The 23460-nt window shown below is 41.4% G+C and overlaps 1 protein-coding gene across 3 annotated transcripts in view; it reads left to right on the plus strand.

Annotated features, from left to right (window-relative positions):
* The window catches only part of SLAIN2 (SLAIN motif family member 2), a 36538-nt gene extending 14741 nt beyond the window's left edge, over nucleotides 1–21797 (plus strand). The window contains exons 3-9 of one of the 3 annotated variants that reach the window (XM_072335170.1): nucleotides 4118–4282; nucleotides 5569–5730; nucleotides 6534–6893; nucleotides 8705–8842; nucleotides 13422–13499; nucleotides 17673–17991; nucleotides 19148–21797. In XM_072335170.1, coding sequence (XP_072191271.1) covers nucleotides 4118–4282; nucleotides 5569–5730; nucleotides 6534–6893; nucleotides 8705–8842; nucleotides 13422–13499; nucleotides 17673–17991; nucleotides 19148–19214 — 1289 coding nt within the window. In that variant the 3' untranslated portion in view covers nucleotides 19215–21797. Of the gene's footprint in view, nucleotides 1–4117; nucleotides 4283–5568; nucleotides 5731–6533; nucleotides 6894–8704; nucleotides 8843–10343; nucleotides 10403–13421; nucleotides 13500–17672; nucleotides 17992–19147 lie in introns of those variants that run through there. The other 2 variants (XM_072335172.1, XM_072335171.1) reach the window with 2 other exon arrangements.
* The last annotated feature ends 1663 nt before the right edge of the window (nucleotides 21798–23460 follow it).

Here is a 23460-nt window from a genome sequence, read left to right on the forward strand (position 1 = left end):
TGAGACACAACAGCCTCCCTTCAGGTATAGAGAGCAATAAGGTCTCCCCCGAGCCTCCTATTCTCCAGACTAAACAATCCCAGCTCCCTCAGCCGCTCCTCATAAGGCCTGTGCTCCAGACCCCTCACCAGCTTTGTTGCCCTTCTTTGAACACGCTCCAGGGCCTCGATGTCTTTCTTGCAGTGAGGGGCCCAAAACTGGACACAGTACTTGAGGTATGGCCTCACCAGTGCTGAGTACAGGGGGACAGTCACTTCCTGTTCCTGCTAGCAATGCTGTTCCTGATGCAAGCCAGGATGCCATTGACCTTCTTGGCTACCTGGGCACACTGCTGGCTCATGTTCAGCTGAGCATCAATCAATACCCCCAGGTCCATTTCTTCTACACAGTCTTCCAGCCAATCTGCCCCAAGCCTGTAGTGTTGCCTGGGATTGTTGTGATCAAAGTGCAGGACCCAGCATTTCATCTTGTTGAATATCATCCCATTGGCTTCAGCCCAACTCTTCAGGCTGTCCAGATCCCTCTCTAGCGCCTTGCGACCCTCCCAGGCAGATCAACACTCCCAGCTAATTTGGTGTCATCTGCAAACTTACTGAAGGTGCACTCAGTGCCCTCATCCAGGTTATCAATAAAGATATTGAAGAGGACAGGCCCCAGCACCGATCCCTGGGGAACACCATTTGTGACCGGTCACCAGTTGGATTTGGCTCCATTCACCACCACTGACTGGGCCCAATCCTTCAGCCAGTTCCTTACCCAGCCAAGAGTGTACCTGTCCAAGCCACGGGCTGCCAGTTTCCGCTGGAGAATACTGTGGGAGACAGTGTCAAAGGCTTTGCTGAAGTCTAGGTAGTCCACATCAACAGCCTCTCCCTTGTCTACCAGACAGGTCACTAGATCATAGAAGGAGATCAGGTTGGTCAAGCAGGACCTGCCCTTCGTGAGCCCATGCTGGCTAGGCCTGATCCCTTGGTCATCCCGCACATGCCATGTGATCTCCCTCAAGACAATCTTCTCCAAAGCTTTCCCTGGTACCAAGGTCAGGCTAACAGGCCTGTAGTTCCCCGGGTCCTCCTTACAACCCTTCTTGTAGATGGAAGTCACGTTGGCAAGCCTCCAGTCTTCTGGGACCTCACCAGTCAACAGGGAGCACTGATAGATGACGGAAAGTGGCTCGGCTGTCACCTCCACCAGTTCCCTCAGCACTTGGGTGAATCTCATTCAGCCCCACGGACTTGTGGCAGTCCAGTTGCAGTAGTAGGTGTCTGACTGTTTACTCCTGAATCATGGGGGGTTTAATCTGCTCCCCAGCTGAGACTGCCAGGTCAGAGAGTGTTGTACCCTGAGGATAACTGGTCTGACCTTTAAAGACAGACCTAAAGAAGGCATTCAGAACTTCCGCATTTTCCTTATCCTCAGTGGTCACATTCCCAGCCTCATCCAGCAAACAATGGATATTTTCCTTAGTCTTCCTCTTACTGTTGATGTAGTTGTAAAAGTAAAACGTATTTTTGCTGTTTCTGAATCTTATAAAACATGCATTAATATAAAAAAGTGCACATCATTTCATTAATCCTTCCCTCTGTGTTTTGAAAACTAATGCATGATGTATTCAAAGTTGATGTTTATCTAATAGAGAATCGTTTTGACATTAAAATTTATCCAACTTACTAACACCGTCACTCCTAAGAAGGACCATGTTTTGCGCTGTTGAAAAACACTTCATGCCTTCCAATGCTACAGAAATCCCTATTGAAATTCTATACCAGGAAAAATTGCTTGAATCCAGTTGTGTTGGTTTGTTGCTTTTTTTGTTGGGGGAAAAATACAGTACTTATCTGTATATAATGAATGTGTACTTGCTTTCATCTGAAGAAATCTGCAAGTCATAAATACTTGCAACTCAAGAATATTTACTAAAATTCATGGAGTTCACTAGCTGGTGAGATATTAGCACATAGCTTTCACTTTCGGGCTATAATAATGAAAGTGAAAGCAGGGCAGTGTAAGGAACTTGCTATGAGGCTGGCTTTAATTCCTGCCATTACTTCCTCTGCTGCACTCTGCTCATCATTCGGCTTTGGTAACACAGTCCCTCATGGGATGCTACTAAGAACTGGTTCTCTGATGAGGTCAGTTACTACTGACACTGCTTTAGTAGTCTGGGTAACAGTGCAACCCCTCCATTGCTTGTATTGAGTGAGTGAGGAAGTAGTGACCAAGAGCAGAGCGGGGTGGGAGGAGGAGCTGAAGCAGGTTTTGCTGCTGAAGGCAGCATTTCATACAACCATTTCTATTTGGCTTCTTTTAATGTTAATAATAAATAAATAAATAAATAAATAAAACCCAGCAGAATAAAGGAATTTTTAGTAAACCAAGTGAATGTCAAACTGCCTGACATGGCAGAATGGAATTTTTATCTTTTCATCTACTAGTTGTTTTTTTTTTTCCCGCTTTTTTTCTTTTTTTTCCCCCTGGAACCTGTTGGAGTGCATTGCCACACATCTGTCAGGCCTATTCTTGTCAGTTTGCAATCTGTATATGCACAGATTCAAAACTGTCACGCCTTAAACAGCTTAATTTGCAGCTCACTGAGCTGCTGACTACTAATCTAAATACGATTCTTTTGTCAGTTTGGCATAAAGCACTTTCAGCAATGAAGAAACTTACCAAAACTGATCATATTTCCTTTGGTTCCCACCCTCTTTAGTTCCCCTCAAAGTTCTATTTTCTCTTATTTTGAAATGAAAACTGAATTTCTGAGCGAAACTTTTAAGTAGGTATATAAATTACATTATGTGGACATTTATATTTCCTATGGACGTTAGGAAATACTACTTTTCCAAAGGGGTGGTCAGGTGCTGGAATGGGCTGCCCAGGGAGGTGGTGGAGTCACCAACCCTGGAGGTGTTCAAAGAACGTTTGGATGTTGTGCTGAGGGACATGGTTTAGTGAGAACTATTGGTGATGGGTGGACGGCTGGACTGGATGATCTTGTGGGTCTTTTCCAACCGTGGTGATACTATGATTCTGTGAAATCATAAGCTGGCAGCTGTGGGGGTGGTGGTATAATAGTGGAAGTGTATGCTGTTAATTAAAATTCATCAGAAAGTACTTCAGGATTGAAACATGTAAGGCCAATAGCAGTGGCAATTGCCAAATTCTAGCTCTTACTTTGTATGTGGCATTTAAGCCCACTGGCAGAAGAATCCCAAAGTAGGGAACAATCCTACAGTTTGAAAGAGCCACTAAGGGCTCTATTTTGATAAGAGATTTTTGACCAGATGCAGTAAATGCGACCGTGCATTCTAATGAAATGAATGAGGGGGAATGAGAACAAGGTTGTTCTGGTACACTGGTATTTAAAAACATTTGAAATGGCAAAAATCAAAGGTAACTGCTTCAGAAATGTCATTTTACCATTTGGTTTTCTATGTGGAAATCATGTTAGGATTTTGTCTGGATGGCTGCAGTGTTGCAGCAGCTCCTTAGCAATAGCCAAAAGCAATCTTTCTCTGTCAGTACTTACACAAGCTAAGGACTCTTTTTGTCTTCACTTATCAGGCACTTGCTGTCACTGCTGTAACATCTGTCATTTTCCAAGGTAGGCTGGTAGGGTTGCATCCAATACTCATTCAGATTGTAACTGGGGCAACTGTGTTTAACATACTCTTAACTTGATATATGTACAGATGCCTCTTTTTGTTTCAGCTAATTGCAAAGAGGATGGGTTTTGTAGCCCTTGACACTTAAAGGCGTCTCTGATTTGTATGTAATGCATAGGTTCTATGTTAGCATAGCTTAGCTACTACAGTCAGATTTGTAAGCCACTTCCCACCTCCTTGGTTGAGCATGCTGAACAGAAGAAAATGAGCGTAGCAGTTTTAGATCTGATTTTTACTAAGGAAAGTGCTTGTTACCTTATCTTGTAGCTTTCTTGTGTTAGGATTAGTACCTAGGGGACTAAGAAAACAGATGAAAAAAACTCTCTGCTGACTTAAGTGCTTTGCTTGAATTGTATAGCAGTTAAATCACACAGAAGTTACCATAGTATTATATTCATTTTTCTTGCTTGTTTCTGTATTATAATTGGTCATTTTCCTCCTCTTTTGTACAGCCATGAAGAGACAGAGTTTGTACAATAGCCCTTTCAGTGCAGTCAGCTATGCCAGCTCCTATAGTCCGAATACCAGTAGCCCCTACAGTAGTGGTTTCAACTCCCCCTCCTCAACACCAGTGAAATCTGCATTAGCGAAACAGTTCATATCTCCGGGTACCTCAGGTAAGTGTGTGCGTTTGGGGGGTCCCTTCCTTCCCAATATTCCTTTCTTTCAGAAATACATGCTCAAATACCTTTACATTTTCATGGAACCTAAAATAAGAAGGACACCACAACTCATCAGCGCTTGGTTGGGGTTTTTTTTGTAGGAAGTTTGCATCATGTGGTATTTAAGCTTTTTAGGAAAGGCATTTTTTATACGCGCACCTTTTGGTGTGAGATACATTTACCAGGTTTTCTTTGGATACCAGTGTGCCTAAGATAACTGGTTACATTTTAACAGCTAGCCCAGAACTCTTACTACAGCTTCTGTGAAGTCCCCGTGCACCTCAGAATCTTCTGGAATTGACCACATGTAGTACCTCTAGACGTTACCTGTTGGTGGCTGTATAGTCTTTGCAATTACAGGATTATTTATTACTGAAACATTTGGTATGTGATGTATCCATTAGTACAGCTGCAATGTGAACTATGTAATCTAAGAACGAAGCATGTATTGCAATTAAAGATATTCCTTAAGGCTCTGCAGACATCAGTATAAACAGTAACTTCTGGCAACCGTTTCTGCCTCTGTTCTGCACCATAGGCGCTTTCTTTGCTTTAGAAAAGCTGATGTGTGAAACATCTCTCTACACTGAAGTCAGAATGTTGGCTCATTGCATTTACTTCAACTCAAGTCAGTTTGCAGGGAAGAGAAAGAACATTTAATTTTAAGTTCCACTGTCCGTAGTTTGCTGTGGACTTATAAAGAGAATCCTGCACTGCAATGTATTCACCAGAGACGTTACCCAAGTTTTGTTTTCATCTGTCTAGCTCTGGTCTTTGTTATGTGCTACAGTCCTGCTGCCATCTGTCACACAGCAACAACATATAATGGAATATTGGCAAGAAGGTTCAACCTCTACTGCCATACCACTAATATTCACTGCTGCCATTACAGGCCAACATAATCAAATAAAAGGCATTACTTTCAGGGCAGCCCTCATAGAATAACATAGACCTAAATGGAACAGGCATGCAGTGCTGTTTCTGTAAGAGCTGTACAAATGTCGTAGCAATTGAAACCTTGGTACAAATGGACCAAATTTCTGTCATTAATTTCATCTCTCACCATTATGACGATTTTTATAAAGTTACTCATTCTCAACATAGATTTGCAGTCAGGTATTTCAAATGTCTGTCTCAATATTTGAAGTCATAATCTGTTTTCAGATGGTTGGTTCTTCTATCAGGATATGAATTTTCTTTTTCTTTCAAACATCTCCTACTACATTATGTTCTTTCTACAGGTCATCTTAAAAGCTCAGCTGATAGGAATCCTCCACTAAGTCCACAGTCCTCTGTGGACAGTGAATTAAGTGCATCAGAGATGGATGAAGACTCTATTGGATCTAATTACAAGCTAAATGATGTTACAGATGTGCAAATTTTAGCACGAATGCAGGAAGAAAGTGAGTATTTTACATCTTGAAAACCAAGTGGGATAGCTGATCTTTTTTAAATTAAATAAGTGCAGCAGAGCTTCCTTAGCAGGAATGACAGAGCAAAATCCCTTTGCTCTATCAGGGATACACAAATGTAGTTTTCTTGAGAAGACTATCTAAGGATTTCTGTCTCCTGGATAAGGAAAGGAAATGTATGCCATTACATACATGTACTCCTGCCCTGCTACATTATGTACATTATAAAGCGTGTACAAAAGTAGAAATTTCAAAAGTAAAAGTGAAGCAAACAGTAATTACAAGCATTACGTCATCTCTTAACATTACCAAAAAATGTTCTTCCCTTCATCACGTTGAACTGTTTTGTGTACCCCTTGGGGTAAGTGCTCCCAGCTTTGGAGATTGCTGGTCTAACTGAACTCTAGATACTCTATGGGTAGCTTTCTGTTGGATTTACTAATGGCTCTCAAGAGGCATTTCATTGCAGCTTCTGTAATTCTTACAGGGTGGTACATGATAACCAAATTAAACTGTGGCCTGTGTTGTGAGTTTCCAGCCTGGGAGAGAAGATGAACAAGTAGACAGCACAACTATATTGATGACTGTTGTAGTATGAAAAGGAAAAACTCATCTACTTACTCAGCTGTTAAACAACCTTGTTTGATATTAATCTGGAATTAATTTTATGTCTCAAGTAAAAAGAGGGAAGATGAACTAAATGTTAGCTTGAGCAGTGGGCGGGTAGTTGTGTGATTTCTAGCCTGCACCATATGTGGGCTGATAAAAAGTAACACTGTACTCACTGTTGCCAGGCCTCCGGCAAGAGTATGCAGCGTCAGCGTCTCGGCGTAGTTCTGGTTCTTCTTGCAATTCCACGAGGCGAGGCACGTTCAGCGACCAGGAGCTTGATGCACAGAGTTTAGAGGATGAAGAAGATGGCACACATCACGCAGTGCACCCTGCTGTCAGCAGGTTCTCACCATCACCTCGTAGTTCTCCCTGGCCTTCACCAAAACAGTCTCCAAGGAATTCTCCTCGTTCCCGATCACCTGCTCGAAGTATAGAATACAGTAGAGTGTCACCCCAACCTATGATTAGCCGTTTACAGCAACCTCGTCTTTCACTTCAAGGCCATCCTACAGATATGCAGACCAGTAATGTCAAAAGTGAAGGTAATAAGCTCCATCTCAAATTCATCACACAAGTAGCTAAAGTAGTTCTGTAATTCCTGTAAAAGACTGGTGTGAAATGCTAAAACTACAGGCTTGCGCAATACCATGGGTTAATCTCAGAGCTGTCTGAGAAAAAGTTCAGCAAGCAAAGCTTAAATATTGCTCTCAGATGAGTTGATAGGCTTCCTTTTTATCTTAGATGTTATCCAGTCACTGAGTGTAGTCGGGTAGTGTTGTTCTGTCTGTGGCAGGAGAATGCACTACAATAAAGAAGAGCACAGGGGAAACTATCATTCACGAGTAGACCTTGCAGGTGGCAGAATAAAATGAAGAGAGTATAACCACTCAGAATAAGAGTAACGTTGTGGTTTAGGCATGCCTCTAGCTTGTGAGATAGCTGAATGTTTTATTCTGACACTGCAGGACTGTGAGCTCTTTGACCACGAACACGGCCTTAAAGTACTAACACTGTATTTGTTGACTATTTTAAGTAAATATCAAAGCTGTGCAAACTGCCACACAGTAAAACTGTTGAAAACTTCATTCCAATTGCACTGTTGTATAATAAAGCTACTTTGATACAGTTTTGCTTCTTGAATGTACTTCCTGGTAGCAAGCCAGTGGAAACTCCTTTAACAGGGCTGAAATTCCACAAGCATATTCCCATTTTAAAAGGTAGGTGTTTGGCAAATAGTGTCTTAGATTCAGAAGTACATTTAGATACGAAGAACTGAGCTTATTTATTTCTCTTCAAGGTAAGATGGATGTAAAGTGTCTGAAGTTGAGTTGGTGTAGAAATAAATGTTTGAGTAGTTTCTCAGTTTCCTTTTTTCTCCTGTTGATAAAGCAGCAATCTCTATCACTTACAGAATTCCACTTTCAATTATGTGCTAGGCCAGAGCTTCTGGGGAAGATGATTCTGCAAATTGAATTAGCAATTCAAGAATATCTTTGGAAGGGTTAACGTAAATCTTATCTAGAGGTTTGCAGAAGTGTTAGGTATGTAGGAAAGCAGTCAACATTAAAGCAAGTAAATCATGCCTATATTGTGACTTAGTTGAGAATTCTTTTCTCAGGCTTTATGAAACTCTTAATGCATACTAGATGAGGTACAACAGAAATAGTCCTTGAGAGGCCAGGTACAAAAGGCCGCTATCCCAAATATCGGAGGGATGAAACTAGAAACATGTATTGATGTGTTCAGAAACATTTCCAAGGAGTTCTCTTGCAGTGTTCTTTGCACAGTTGCACACTGCTTGGATATTCAGAGCCAAAAATGTGGTTTGGGATTTTTTTTTTCCTGCTCTAGAAAGCGTGATAGAAAATCTGGATGTTCAGGAACGTACAGACTATAGTGCTAACTTGTAAGAATATTCACCCTATAAAGATGCTTGCTTTCATTTTCACCCTTAGTGCTTGTGCATGGTTAGAGAATACTTCTTCCCTGCATCGTTCTTCATAATTAGGTTGGACATTCATTGCGCCTTGTCAGCTGTGCTCTTCTGTCCTGTAGTGTCATCAACCCAGCTCTGTGTGAGTTGGACATAAGCAAAACAACACAAGAATTTAATGGCATCTTTTTGCCTTCTGTGAGAAATTGTATGAATATTATAAGCTCCTTAAAGAATCGGTATTAGCTGAATTAGTACTCCAGCCATATATGAAAGAACCGTAACACTTTATAATTTTGAACTAATTAAAACACAAACTGTTTGTGTCACTTAGATTTTGGGTTCAGCTATTGGTTAACAACATGAACTTGGTCAAGCCTTGGGCTCCACTTATTGATATCTTTGTGTTGTTTCACACAGAAAAACTAAGGCGTAGTCTTCCAAACCTGTCCAGGACATCCAACATCCAAGCTGAGTCTGTGAAAAACAGCAGAAGCGACTCAAACTTCCAAGTGCCAAACGGAGGAATACCTCGCATTCAACCTCAAGCCTCAGCCAGTAAGTACTTTCCTGACATTTGAGTGGATTGGATGTGTCAGAATTAAGTGATAGCACTGAGCTGTTGCCCAGTTTCATGGCACAGAGAAACACTGCATGCCACACCAGAGGTGCTAATCTGGATTTTAATCACATCTGTCTGAAATGCTGCTTTTTTTCTTTTTTTAATAAATCAGGTGTTGAATGTACTGAAAGAACTTGCAGTCTCCTGTTAAAATAACATTCATACTGTCCTAAAAGCATATATGAAGTTTTACAAAGAGTATAAATACTCTGAAGTAGCATTAGGCAGAACATAAAATTCAACAGTATGAAGCACTGTATTTCAGTCTAGAAAAAAACCCATCACGCTACCAGAATGCTTATCTTGGTGATGGTTTTGCTATTGTTAACTATTGAAACCTAATACAGAATCATCTGTGCAATTTTAACTCAGCTGCAGTTAATTTTCTTCTGCTTTGTCACCTGAAAATTATGTATTCGGTTGCAGATGTTGTTTTTTCAAACATCAGTGTTTCTCAGCAAAGGTTTAGATGAACCTGAGTCCTGTGAAACAAACAGCGCAGAGCTGGCTCAGTGCCTGCTGGTTTGGGTGGAAGCGAACCACTGATATGAGAACGCTGCTGATCTCACAAGTCTCTTAAAAATGGTGACCTTAAAGCCAAAGCAAATGAAATGCAAATATTCAGCGCTTCCTTATATGTCAATATTGACAGTTCCTTTTGCTTAAATGTTTCCTGACCGTTTTTATTTTGAAACTAGTTTGAAAATGAATTATCCCGTGTGACATTTCAAAGGAAGAACACATTATGAATATTATTATTTGTAGAGCTTTGATCTATGAAAGTTCCTCAGTAATCTAAGTATTTGACAAGTAATGCAAGATAGTATTTGTGAATGGAACAAATATCGTTTTTACCTGTCAAAGAGTAAAGGCATGCTGACATACCTGATTGGCCTTTTTAACCGTAGGCCTTTTGAAACAGTTTGCTAATACAACCAAATACAGTTGAATGCAGAACAATACAGACCTGGCAAAGACAACAAGATTTCTGTCTTTGTAGCGGCTCTGGGTGTAAGGGTTCTGTGGTCAATTAGTCCCAATGGCGTGATACTGTAGCCAAATCTATACAGATTGTATTTGGTGTTCTAAAAGAGAGTGAACTTGAAAGGGGAGAGGGCAGGGGAAGCTTAGCTAGTCAGAAAGCTACTTTCTAATTTCTAATATTCACAGTGAAACTTTGTGGAAAGACCAGATAGCGGGAGTCTCAGTTTTCAATATTTGAGTTACTTCATTGCAGGAATGAGACATTTATACATGATTGGTTTCAACTACAGGATGGATTGAGAATCATAGAAAGCATTAGGTAGATCTGTTTGCTTTTTATGGGAATCTTTCCCCAAACATGAACCACTTTAGACCAACTTACATCTAAATGTAAGTTAAGTATCATTAACAAAGCCCAGATTTCTAGCTTTTACAGTTTCCCTGCTCTTACAGATGTTTGTCAGAGTCTTGCTATTGACAATCGTAAAACGGTTTGTGTATGAAGTCAATGAGTAAGTATCTTTGCCTAGTCTGGATTTTAAAAAATTCCTCAAAATTGTACATTGTATAAAAAATCTCCAGAATTGTGCTTTTTTTTTTTTACTGTACACTTTTTGTTTTATTGGTTTTATATTTTGTCACCTTGCACAAAGCACTGTTAAATTGCAGCAAAGCTTTGTTTTCCCTTGGCAATGACTTCCGGGTCTAAGGATTCAAAGCTTCCTCATACCTGCTAGTTTTGCATGAGCTTACCTTTGCAAGGATGCTGGCTTGCCGCCTGGGATCACTACTTTTCTTTTTTGTCAACGATCTGCTGTTCATAATTTACTTGCACATTTGCTGTGGCTGCGATACTGAACTTGCTATGGTTGCTGGCATTCGAAAATGAGTTAGGAATCCAGTAAGTTTCTGTGCAGACAATTCCTGATATTATTACGTAGGCAAATTAAAACATACTTGATTAAGGAGTAGATGGAAGATAATTACAATTAGTACAATTGCAAAAGATGAAGGCATTTTATAAGCTTTAGCTGTAACCTGGTGAAAAATCCAAATTCTCTTTGAAAAGGGATCGAATGGGCAAACTACATATTAAGTGTAACTACTGGAATCTTCATCTACACATGGCTCACTGTGCTGTCATGCAGAAAGGATTTTGGAGTGTGAAAGCTGATAAGTATTTCACTGCAGAACACAGGAAGGTAGGGTAATACTGGCATTCTCCAAAGAACAGGCATCTTCTGGGCTTCAATGTGTTACAAATTGCAAAGCCTATGGAGACTGTAAGTTAAGTTGTAGAGGTTTGCACAAGGTGGCTTCTACATAGGAGCTACGTGGCTCATGTATGCGTGATGCTTTTGAACACCCACAGCATTAATAACACAAGGATGTGAAACCTTTTAGCAGAGTTAATTACAATGCTTTTTCAAAGAGCCAAGCTGTGAAGCGTTCAGATTATTAGTGACCATAGTCTGCTTGGCATGTTCAGTGCAATAGAACCTGTATATTTTAAGGAAACCTAAGTATTCCAGTTCAGTTAATCAGAAATAAATATATTCAGCTTGCACCATTTGTGAGAGGTATTATGGAGCCGTTCAAGAGCAGCAAACTGTGGATGAGTGTGCACTCCATGCTTATCCCAAATCACGTTTCCACAGCATTACTCAAGTTCCCTGCTTGCAGCTCTTTGCAGTGTCGTAGCGCACGTACTGCTTAGTTGTCAGATGCTGGGAACTTTGCCTGGAATCTCCACTAAGAAGGAAAGAAGGAATTTGATATATATAAAAAAATGTTTATTTTTAATTCTTTCCACATCATCTCACATCTCTGACTTGCAAGTAGCGTAATAATGAAGGGGGAAGCAACTCACTGCTGTGTACAGTTGACCACATTCAAGGTCATAAATATGAAAGAAGAATTTGTTCTTGATTTAATGTGGTAGAACAAAAACACTGATTCAGCAAAAAGCGATATTATGGAATCCTTGTGGACAGAAACCCCCTGGGCAGTGGTTGGTTTCACTAAATTCCTTTAAGAAAACAAGTCTGAGAACTGTGCTCATTTTTAAGCATCTTCACACGTTTAATTGGCTGTTTAGAAGTAGTGAAAAAGGTTTACAGTAAGGCCATGTGTCAGAAGTCCACTAATAACTGACTATTGCCTCATGCTTTTTTTGCACTAGATTCTAGTTGGTGGAAGGAGTTTATGTTCTTTTAGGCTCATTTTATAATGTTTATAAATGTGTTTATTCATTTTTGCTGTTTGTTGAAAACAAAGCTTCTAGTTAGTTACAAAGATCAAAATGAATAGACCACGACCTAATACTTTTAGAAGGAAGGGAAAACACATGATGGAATGATGGAATTCTTCTGTAGCTCATGAAATACTGCAGACTTTGCATTGACTGAAGGATAAGAAATCCTTTAGTGAAGAAGGATTAGTACCGTTTGTTCCTTCTGCCTTCTGCAGCAGTGTTTAACAATTGGTGACATGAGCACTGAGCTTCCCCACTCAGGGTTAGGCTCTTCACACACAGCTGTTCCCCTATCGTTCTTCCCTCTCACCATGGAAATAAGCCTTACCAGCGTAAGCAGTTTTATGCTGGCATAAAACTACACACTGAGGTGGGCGGAGACGTTTTTTCATACATAGTCATTTTAAGAAGCCTTTGTGTAGGCAGAGCTTTATTTCACTGGCTGCTTTCCTTCTTCCCTCCAAAAATATGCTGCGGTGAAAACGTGCTGAATCAGTGCGTTCCTTCTGGCAATAGAGAATTCTCTCTTTGCCAAGTTTCCGCTGCTCTTGGAACACAGGCTTCTCGCTTGGTATCTGGTAGGTAGTAAGGATGTGTCAAGGCAGTATCAGCCCTTGAACGTTACTAGAAAAAAGGCAGGACATAGAAGGTATATATAAAAAAGCATGCTGTTTGCTTGCTGACAGCTGCTGATCCTCAGTTTTGTGTCTTCATTCTGAGTTCTCTTATGTCACCTCAGGTAAAAGAAGCAAACATCTCTCAAAATGGCTTATGTTTGCATACAAACAACAGCATTTTAAAACAATGCTCATACCAAAAGTGAAGCTTTTGCATCGCGCTACAACTTTTTCTGGAAAACTACTTTAAATTGTCAAGTTTAGTCTCGCTTGATCAAATAGGACAGTTGAATTGTCATCCTTATTGTCCGATCTTGCACTCATATTGCTGTAGCATGCGTGCTAGGTGGCTTGTTCTCCCTTTGGTGTATTTGTTTGTTTGTTTTTGCCTTTCTGGGCATTTTGCCCTGCAAGCAGCTTTACTCTTACAGAACCTGCTCATTTTGCACTGCAAAATTTCTGACACGCTTCTTTGTCACTCTTGGCCATTAAGAGCAAGCACCGTTTAAAAAACCATCACTTCCGGAGTCATAACAGCTTTTAGAGTGTTTTACTCACTCTATTCCTTATGCTTCACAAGCGGATGCCGTTCTGAAAGTCCCAGTAACTGTAGCTTACTTATCATCTTAGACAAATATAACACTTCTTGTCTTTCAACAGCTCTGCAAAGGCAGAAAAATTTGCCTCGCGCTGCCTTCAAAACCAAACAGTTTCTTCAAACTCCATCTGCAAAAGGAGGTAATTAACTTACAGCCTCTTATCAAGCTCCAGCAAATCTCAGATAATTGTTCACCTGCATTAAATCTCACACAGTCAAGATGAATGAAGTTGCTGTTGCATGTTGAGATTAACTGAGTAGCTTTCGGTGTAATAAAGAATCTGACTTCTTGGTCTAAACATTGACAATGCATTCCTGTATCATGTAAGGAAAGAAAAGTCTTTCACTTGGTTCTGGAAACAGATAGTAACAACTTCACCCTCAGGCAACTGGAGATTTGTGCACACGTTGCTTGTGCTTCCTCCTTTCCTCTCAAGACCAAAGCATTATCCTACAGTGTAATGTAGTTTGTGGTGTTGTTTTCATTCTCAAAGAATTAGAGACTATTGTATATAATGTTCCAGTTGGCTAGTGGCTGAAGTTGTCATTTTTGAGAACAAAGTAAGTCCCACATCCAATCAGGCAAGCTATAGCTGATTTTTAATTCATGTTGGTAGCCTTGCTTGTGATACCACCTCAGTTTCACTACCAAGATGAAACCAAAAGTATATAGTTTTGGCTTCAAATGTAGTTGGCCCTGTTGTATATTACAGGCTAGAAAACTTTGTTTTAAAGACCTCACTTGGGGCCAGTTCATAAGATATTTTTATGTTACAATCTCTTAAGTACGGTAGGAATCCTTGCAGATCCTGGAGGAGGCTGACAAGTGTCTTTCATTCCGTTCACAAAGTTTTAGCGCCCCGTCTTCCCTTGAATTAGCAAAGTGTAATGACTTCGAAGCAGATTCACGTGGCTGATAGGAAGTTTCTGATGGTCTTTATGATATTCTTTCCAAATGCCAAGAACTTCTCTCGGTGTTGTGCTTTGGCACACGACCATCATTTTTACTCCTTCCCAAAGCTTCCTGTGCCCTTTCCAGCAGGCTGTGCCTCTGCACTCATCCCATTACATAGAACACTTGCAGAGCTGGTGGCCTTGCCTGCGGCAGTTGAAACGTACAGAAATACCAAAACATTGCAGTGTTTGCTGTGTTGATTTCCTTGTCTGTGAGCTAAGCAAGATTCTTGGGATTGTAGCAGCGTTATGCAGCCATGAAACAAGGCTGCTGTTTCAGAAGAATAATTGACTGTGGGCTAAATGACTTCAGTTTCTTAAAACGCTGGTCATTATATGGCTTACCAGCTTTGGCATCAGCACTTTGGCACATTTGGGCTTTTTTTAAAATCATTTTCTGTAAAACATTTCAAAATACCTTCAAGTAACAAAGTCTTTACCTCACAGATCTGTTAAGGTTTATGCGACAGTTCAATATCAATTGTGTGACAGAACAGCTTATTGATGTTCATTGCTTTGCCTCATCTGTTCTGCTGTATCAGTCTGAATCACCTCATACTGAAACATCACTATGAGATGGTTTGGAATCAGTTCAGGTTTCAAGTTGCTGTGCAGCAGCTGGTCTTGGGGTGCAGTCCTCACTGCATCTGATTTCTTCCCTGCCCTGCAGTGGGGAGCAGAGTCCCGAGAGGGTAGGAAATCCCCCCTAGTGTTGTTCATGGTGCTGTTTATTTTTCCTTGCTACCTGAGGTTTTAACTGTAGTTGGTTCTAGTCATTCTGCATCTAAGGAGATGGAGCTGCATGCTGTTGTTAAAACATTGCCCTTATGTGTTTTTATTAAGCATCTATCATTTTGATACTGTATACCCATCTGTAGTATCAAATAGATTTGACTGAGGCAGTACTTCACACTCTGTAATCCCATCTTGCAAATAGACCAGACTGAGTTTTATTAAGCATCCCAAAATGCACTAAGACAAAAGTCTTCACATGTAGAGCAGAATTGTTAGGCACTTTGACAGTGATTGCTTTAGAGATCATAGCTCACTGGAAGACAATTAATTCCTTTATGCAAAATAATGAATACAGCTCTCAGCAATGTCTGCATGCTGACAGGAAACATTGTATGAATTGACAACTCAAGCTGGAAGCGTGGCAAAATGGTGCAGGAAAACATTGGGGAACAGAGAAGACTAATTCACTGGCATAATGCTATAATGGGATGGTAAAAGCAGGATGGCAAAGCCTTTGGCTCTAGCAAATGAGAACAAACACAGCAGCTACAGAAAATGAAAGAAAAAAGCAGCTTACCTTTGGAAGGTCTCCAGCAGACAGGGATCTCCAACAAGATACACTCATCTCTGCTGCCGACCCTTAAATGAGGTCTGGGAAGAGGTGGATTCTGGCTCCACCCCTTCTGGTCATTCAGCTTCATTGCATGCAGCTGAGCTCCCTGGTTTAGCCCTGCCTTTCCACCAGGTGCTCAATCACTGCTCCAGGCCATGACTTGCATTTCCACTACACCTGGATATTTACTTTCTCTGGAAAAATGACAGACTTCCTTCAGTTACAGGTTTTCATTGCACTCAGCGCTATGAACCTTGTCCCCATTCTGCATGTTAGCAGCCAGTACTGTCCAAAGCAGCCCCTAAGGCTGTGCCCAGTGTCTATATGCTGGCGTTATTCAGAAGGTTAGTTGCTAACATGGTACTGTATTTGAGTTCCACCAACTATGGTGATGGGGAATTTAGTGATGAAAGCTCCCTTTGTTTAGACTGTAGAATCTCTTGGTAATTGCTGATTTAATTACACCAACGTAATGGCAATGTCATGACAATTTCACATTGAAAACAAAACCCTTCTAATATGTCATCTGTTGTAGCTCTAGGAGCACTTTGCTGCCATTCTTGTCCCATCATTCTGCTGTTAATGCTTCTGTAATCCATCGTCCAGCTTGATACCAAGGTTTTCATTTTAAGGGCTTTTATTAATTCTCCTTGCTACTTAACCAACTGTTGTACTGTTAACATCTCTACCACACTTGTTAGCTTCTCCTATGCACAGCCTCATGCTTTCTACTGTCAGTAGAAAGGCTCTCTTGGATAATCCCAAAAGGAACTGAATCCAACTCACATCTGTAATGTACACATTAATCTTTCTATCAAGCCCTATCAGGAATAGTTTTGCAGTACAACCTGGAAATTACCACCTGGAAAGTACCTCTTTCTCTGTACCCCATATGGAAAGTCATGTTCTTAACATTACTGCTTTCTTCTCTTACTCTTTTTATTCGTAGTGGATCTGTCTTGTGCAGTGATAATAAGTGCTGTGCGAAGGGCCATCTTTCTTAAGTACAACATCTGTCATTAAAGAGGAACTCAACTTCCTCTGCATAAAGAGACTTCTTAGTCAAAAAAGAATTGCTCACGTGAGGTCACTAAATGTCAGCTTGGTTTCTCCTTTTTTCTGATTGATTTGGTTGTCCAACATCAGCAGTTGCCAAATCCCACCCCAGTCAGGCCGAGAAGCTGGTGAAATTCCATTCAAATATGAAGAAGATCGATGAGTTCAGGAATTCTATTGACTGATACGTTATGTGTATCTTTAAAATATTTCTGGTACTCATAAAGAATTGAGGGACTCAAATATTGTCGGTATTTTGCTGCAAGGATCAATTGACATTAATTGCTGCCTGTCTTTGAAAATGCTGAACCTTGAATTAAGGGCTTGTACAGAGCCTTCAGTTCTAAGTCTAAACCTATAAATAGATGGTCACTGGTTTATTAAATCTCTTTGGCGCTGGGAGATGGCTGACTGTATTTATTGGCATTCAGATTATAGATGTTGAACGTGACCCTATCATTAGATGAATCCTGACTCAGTGGATTTGGTTAAAAAGAAGAGCATAAAAGAAACTGTAGGATGCCCTGCTCTGAGCTGCACCCCTGTACCTGAGGAAGTGTAAATACGCACAAATGTCACTCTAGAATCCTATATACTTGAACGTGTTGGTTTAGGGATGGGAATTAGGTACACATTTCTGAAACAGCTGAATTTCTCCTTACCAAATACGTTCACCTCTTTCTTCTGGCTTGATGGACAGAATGGTTAGGGCCTTACTGGCATTACTCCTAAATACAGATAAATATTCATAGTAGGTAAAGGGACCATAAGAGCTATTATATCGAAAACATGACAAAGAGGACATCTGAATTCCTGTTTCTCATTGCTGCTTGATTGGCTGTACTCCATTATACATTCCGTGTTGTTTGAATTTTCACATAAATCCTTGCCTGTTTTTAATTTCAGTTATGCTCTAAGCCAAGCTTGAAAGTAACTTCTGCATTTTATTTTCCAGTACCTTCTTCAAGTAAATTCCGCTCACCTGCGGCACCATCTCCCCTCGCTCTGCGACAACCGCTGAAAGCATTTAGTAACCACGGACCTGGTTCTGCTGCTCCTCTGGAAGCCACACAGCTGACACACAGCAGTTCTTCACCTGGGCCTCTCGCAGCTCAGAGTTCAGGCTTGCCCAGCCCTGCCAGCAGTGTTAACAGCACCACCCTCACCAGGCCGGCGGGGACAGCGGGGATGAGGAGTGGTTTGCCCAGACCCAGTGCCCCTTCCGCAGGGGGCATCCCAGTGCCTCGTAGCAAACTTGCACAGCCTGTTCGCAGGTGAGTGTGGGAAAGGCAGTCCGATGTTCAGTTTGCATACTGACTGCTGTACGTTGTATAGCTGTGCTGTTCCTGCACTTCTTAGTTTGGCTGAAGGTCTTGAGAAATGACAGGAATAGAAACCTCCATGTGTAGTGTTTGTGTTTCCAAAGGGGATTTGAAGCAAAACCGAGAGAAAAGGGTTCTTGAACTGGGGCTGTAAGATGGGTGAAGCTGAAATGAATAATGAAAGATACCGAACTAAAGAAGTGTCATTATGTGGGCTGAGAAGGCAAAGATTTATCCTCAACCACAAGAGAAGCTAATGATGAGCTGGAAGGTTACACAGTCAGTTTGTCTTCAGGATAATAGAAGGAAATGGTGCATAACTTGGAATATGTGCTTTCAGTGCCAAGTTAGTGCGCGTTTTCAGTGAAAGTGTCAAGTGGAAGACAGCTGACGTAAGGAAGTAGGCACCCAAGAGGAATATTGAGAATCCCCTTAAGCAGAAAGAATGAACAGTTATCTCCAGTATCATGGGAAAGATGAAACAGTCATAAAGGGCGGTTTTGTTCTGCTTTGAGTGTTGAGCAGGGAACAAGAAGTGACTGGCAGTATGGACTTTTTAGTACTCCATAAGCTGCATGAAACGTGATGTTATAAACAGCAAGGGGCTTTTTGACAGAAGCTTCTTAAGGGAAGCAGAGTGTAGCTGTCCAAATCCCAGCTGGCTTCAGAAGCGCTTCACTTATTACACAGCTGTTGTACATGCTGTAGGTACAGCGTGCAGTGTCTATATGCAGTGCAGCAGTGAAGCGTCAATGAACTTCCGAGATTCTGATGTAAGGAAACAGTAGTGCTCTAAACAAGGATCTCTCTGCTTAGATAAAAACCAAACAAAAGTCATTCTTAAGTGGCAGGAGATTACATTTGTGTTCTTGCAGAGCACAGTAAGGAAATGTTTTCTGACTGTTTCTTTAGACAGCCTTCTGATGGGATAAGTAGCAAGATCGTAAACTGAAAAACACTTTGGATTTTATGTTAAATAAACTGTACTGCAGAGAAGCAAATGAGTAAAGCATATACTTCACTTTAAAAATGTTTAAGCTCTTACGTATTGTGGATGGGGATTCCAGCTGTGACGTATGAAACTGAAAAATACCTCATTCTGTTTTAGATCGTTACCTGCTCCCAAAACCTACAGCAACGTGAAAGACGAGAGTTGGAAAGATGGCTGCTATTGAACTGCAGAGCTTAATGCAAAGTTCCAGTGCTCGTGGATGCTTCCTCCCCAGGCTAACTCCCAGCTGATTCTACAGACTGTTCAGATGTGACTTTTGGGATTTGTATAAATTCCAGACCTCTCTGTCTCTAATTAGCACAAGCTGGCAGAGATTATAAAGCAGCACTTTAACGACATCTAACATCAGATGTTTGGTGGTCATACAATCACTTTCACATTAGGTTGCTCTCAGTTATGTTTTGTGGGGTTTTTTTCCTGCTTGCTAAAATGGGTCAATTTGAGCGTTCATGACAGTGGCCAATGTCTGGGCAGAAACCTAACGGATGCCAAAGAAACGCCCATCTTGAAAAACAGCAAGTACTGCAGTCACTTAGATTCTCCAAAACTTGGTTTTCAACCTATTTTAACTCAGCAGAAAGGTTGGTAAATACGTACTATTGAAACAAGACGGCGTTCATACTCTGATTGCAGACTGCTACAGTGCTACTGAAACATCGCTGTTAACAGGTAAATGAGATCCTTGTTGGGGAAGGTGGTACGTGCATCCTTCAGGAAGAATCAGAAGCTACTCTGGAAGATTAGGCAGGACAGCAAGGAGTAGCCATGGCTTTCACTAACGTTAAAGGTTTGAATGTAGCAGACGTACACAGATGCAATAGTATAGATTGCATCTTTCCTGTGTTGATTTATCAGCTTTACACGCTCTTATTGCTTGATTGCCAAAAGGGCTTAGCATCAGTCGTACAGTCTTTCTGACCTTAAAGTTCCCAGCTCAGGAAAGATGGCCTTTGCTGTTGTAGCCACATTTTTAACACGTTGCTCACTATCTGGGGAAAACTTTTTTTATAGCAGGTTTCCTTATAAAGGAAGAAGCAGGTAGTAACGTCCATCTGTAGGTAGTAACATCCATTTGTTCTGATGCCACGCCACTACGCTCGCAGCCTGGAACACAACTGAAAATGCTGATAGAGGAGAAGGAAACACAACTATGCACTTGTAACATACAAATTTTAAGGTAATGAGTTGACTCTTGATGCCAAATGCTCTTCATGTCGGTGATGTTCCATGGGATGAGGGAGTTTGCTGTATCCTATTTTTTTACTTTCATCCATTTCTTAAATTGGTTAATTTTAAATTGTAAATATTTTTACAGAAGATCCTTCCCATGTAAGTAAGTGTGTTTTAAATATGTACTTTGCCTTACATACGTGTATCTTACATTACTGGTAATAGAGTATGAAACCTGCTATGTCTGTTTACAAGCTCTGAAATTTCTCCTGTGGCTCTGACTTATTCTAACACATTTCTCTCCAAACAACTCATTCATACAATTAGCATTTGAACCATCATTTTCCATTTCAGAAGACATCGTACAAACACTTGTAACTGAGGCTGTGTTCGGTGGGACGAGTTAAATGGAAGGGATTTTGTTTGAAGCTTTTTCAGTATGTTGGATGTGCAGTCGATGAAATGATGAAATGTGAATGGTATCCTTTGTGCAATGACTGACAGACACTAAGAGTTGGATCAGGCAATAGACAGCCTTCAGCCCCTGACGTACCTGAGCTTGGAACCGCTGGTGTATTTTGACTCCCACCACAAAGAGGATAACTAACCTGAAATTCACACACTTGAGTTTTAAGCTAGCACTCGCATATTCCTGGATAAAAAGCCATGCAATACTACTTGTGTTGGAAGAAGCCAAACAGAAAGTAGCAGAGACTGATTTGCAGCTCTTAATTACTCAAGCAGCTGTAGGCAAGCTATAGATTGATGAGTGACTTCACACTCCAGACCAAGATCTGTGCTGAGACTTTGAAGTTGCTATCAAACATACTGTAACTCAGTGAGATTTCTGCAGAAGTCACCTGCTGAAACAACCTGGCCTTGTGTTGCTGGCACAGACAGCGGATGCCAGTATTAAGTGTCTCACGTAGCTATTAAGTAGAAGAGATCCAATGCACCCGTCCCCATCAAAGACTGAATTTTAACATGTCAGCATTTTACAAAGCAATGCTGCTTCATTCTCAAAAGAGATTCTTTTCAATTGGTGGGTTTATTAAACACCTTGGCTGACTTTGAAACTCTGAAAGTCAGTTTAGATGACAACACTGGGGTTTCACCATGGCTGCATCAAACTGTTCCGTACGTTTCCATACGCAATTCATTACTTGGGTAAATTCAGCTTCAGTTCTTAAGCGTTCTTTTCTCTGCCGTTCTACTCCCCCTGAGATACAACAGATGCTTCCTGAAAAGACAGACTATCTGTTTACTAGAAAGCCTTCGTGCATTACCAGTTTATTGATATCAGGAAATCATGGGGCTCCGTGTTTAGAGATTTACTGCAGAAGTGTGGAAATATGGATTTGATAAACTAGTGCCTATGATTTACTTAACTTATGTTTGATATAGTAGTAAGGGTTTTATGAATGTGGATTACTTTTTGTGCCAACAGCTCGGAATTGTTGTATGTATGTGGGCAGAAAGACTCGTTCTGCTTCCAAAGTTATTTAATTTTTTTGTGTTTGAATGTTTTTTGTAAGTGTTAAAGTGTAAAAATATATATATAAAATATTCTTACCACAAAACACTGCCCGCGTCATTATTTCTATAACAAACTGTTTAGAGATTCTTTTCATATTTATAGTGGTTAGAGGTTAAGAGTTTTTTGTTGGATTTTTTGGGTTTTCTCCCCCCCTCCCCAGAACTGTATTCACTTCTTCAATCCTGAACGTCAGCTACTGCCCTGCAGTTCATACAGTGAGAACAGTGCTGCTACTCGGGTCTGTGATCTCCTCAGTGACCCGAGGTACTTGTGCTGTGCTCAGAGGCCGGTGCTCTCTAAGGACAGTATGTGATTTAAGTAACATATAAGGTTGAAAAAGACTAAGATCATCCATCACCTCACAGCAACTGAGCCATGCAGCACTGAGGGACATCTACTCATTTCTCTGAACACCTCCAGTGATGGTGACTCCACCACGTCCCTGGGCAGCACATTCCACACTTTCAGAGAAGAAATCCTTCTCCCCTCTCCCTACAGCCTTGTTTCAGGTCATTCTAGAGAACTCAAGTCTCCTCTGAGCCTGCTCCAGACTGGGCAATCCAAGTTCCCTCAGCCACTCCTCGTAAGACTTGAGCCCCAGACCCTTCACAGCTTCCTTGCCCTTCTCTGGACACACTCCGGGGTTTCTATGCCTTTCTTGTACTGAGGGGCTGTATTGGTTTTAAATGTACAGATGGAAACAAAATGTACAGAAGGTATATAAGTGAATAAGTAAAGGAAAAACTCACCAATGGTGGTGCCTTGACTGAAGCAGCTGAGGCAGTCCTCCCTGGTGAGCGATCTCCAAGAGATACTGCTCCAGTGGGAGTCAGCCCTTAAATGAGGTCTCAGAGGGGATGGAGTCAAGCTCCACCCCTCCCGGGAGCACAGCTACATCACTCTCACCTGTGCTCCCACAGCTGACCCCATACTTGCCTCAGCTGATTAATCAGAGGTTCAGGCTGTGATTACCAATCTCCCATACACTCCACCCCTTCACAGCGTGAACCAATGATTAGGTGAGTTTTCCCTTATCACAGAGACCCAACGCGACGCTGATACAATTTCCCGTCGCACCGAATGCTGATGTTATTCAAATGATGATTGGATGGGTATTCACGATCTTCCGTGGGCCAGTGCTTGATAGATGTTACTGGAGACAAGCCATCTCGAGGTGCAGGTCCATTTGCGTTTCATCAGTCCACACAAATTGTTCTCTGATGGTCCTAGAGGCTTAGAATCTTAGGGAGAGTAATACAGATGTTTCAAGGGTACCAGGAGAGGAAGGTCTGCCCTCCAGGGCAAGATACAGGCCGTATTCTTGTCTTGGGTCAATACTTCTGCTCGCACCGGATTATGTCCCGGCCTCCGATACCATACCCTCTGGCCAGATATCTGTGGCTGTATAACTATATCTGGCACCAGAGGAGGAGTCCTGATCTGCCATAGGGACATGATGGGTGTCCCTTTAGCAATAAAGACCGGAGTATTGACCACGATGTCAGTAGGCCATGTACCTATCACCGAGGGGGTAACTGAACCTCCCACCTCCAATAGTCTCCCCCAAGGTGCAAGTAGGCCACACCACTTGGGTCCTACTTGCACCTTCCAGGGCCAATTTATCTTATGGATTCCTGGTTTTAGATTCTCAGGGGCAGGGAGCAGAAGATTATTGTCATTACCAACCTGCGGTTTTACCTCA

This window comes from Excalfactoria chinensis, chromosome 4 (assembly GCF_039878825.1).
Source record: "Excalfactoria chinensis isolate bCotChi1 chromosome 4, bCotChi1.hap2, whole genome shotgun sequence".
Lineage (NCBI taxonomy): Eukaryota > Metazoa > Chordata > Aves > Galliformes > Phasianidae > Excalfactoria > Excalfactoria chinensis.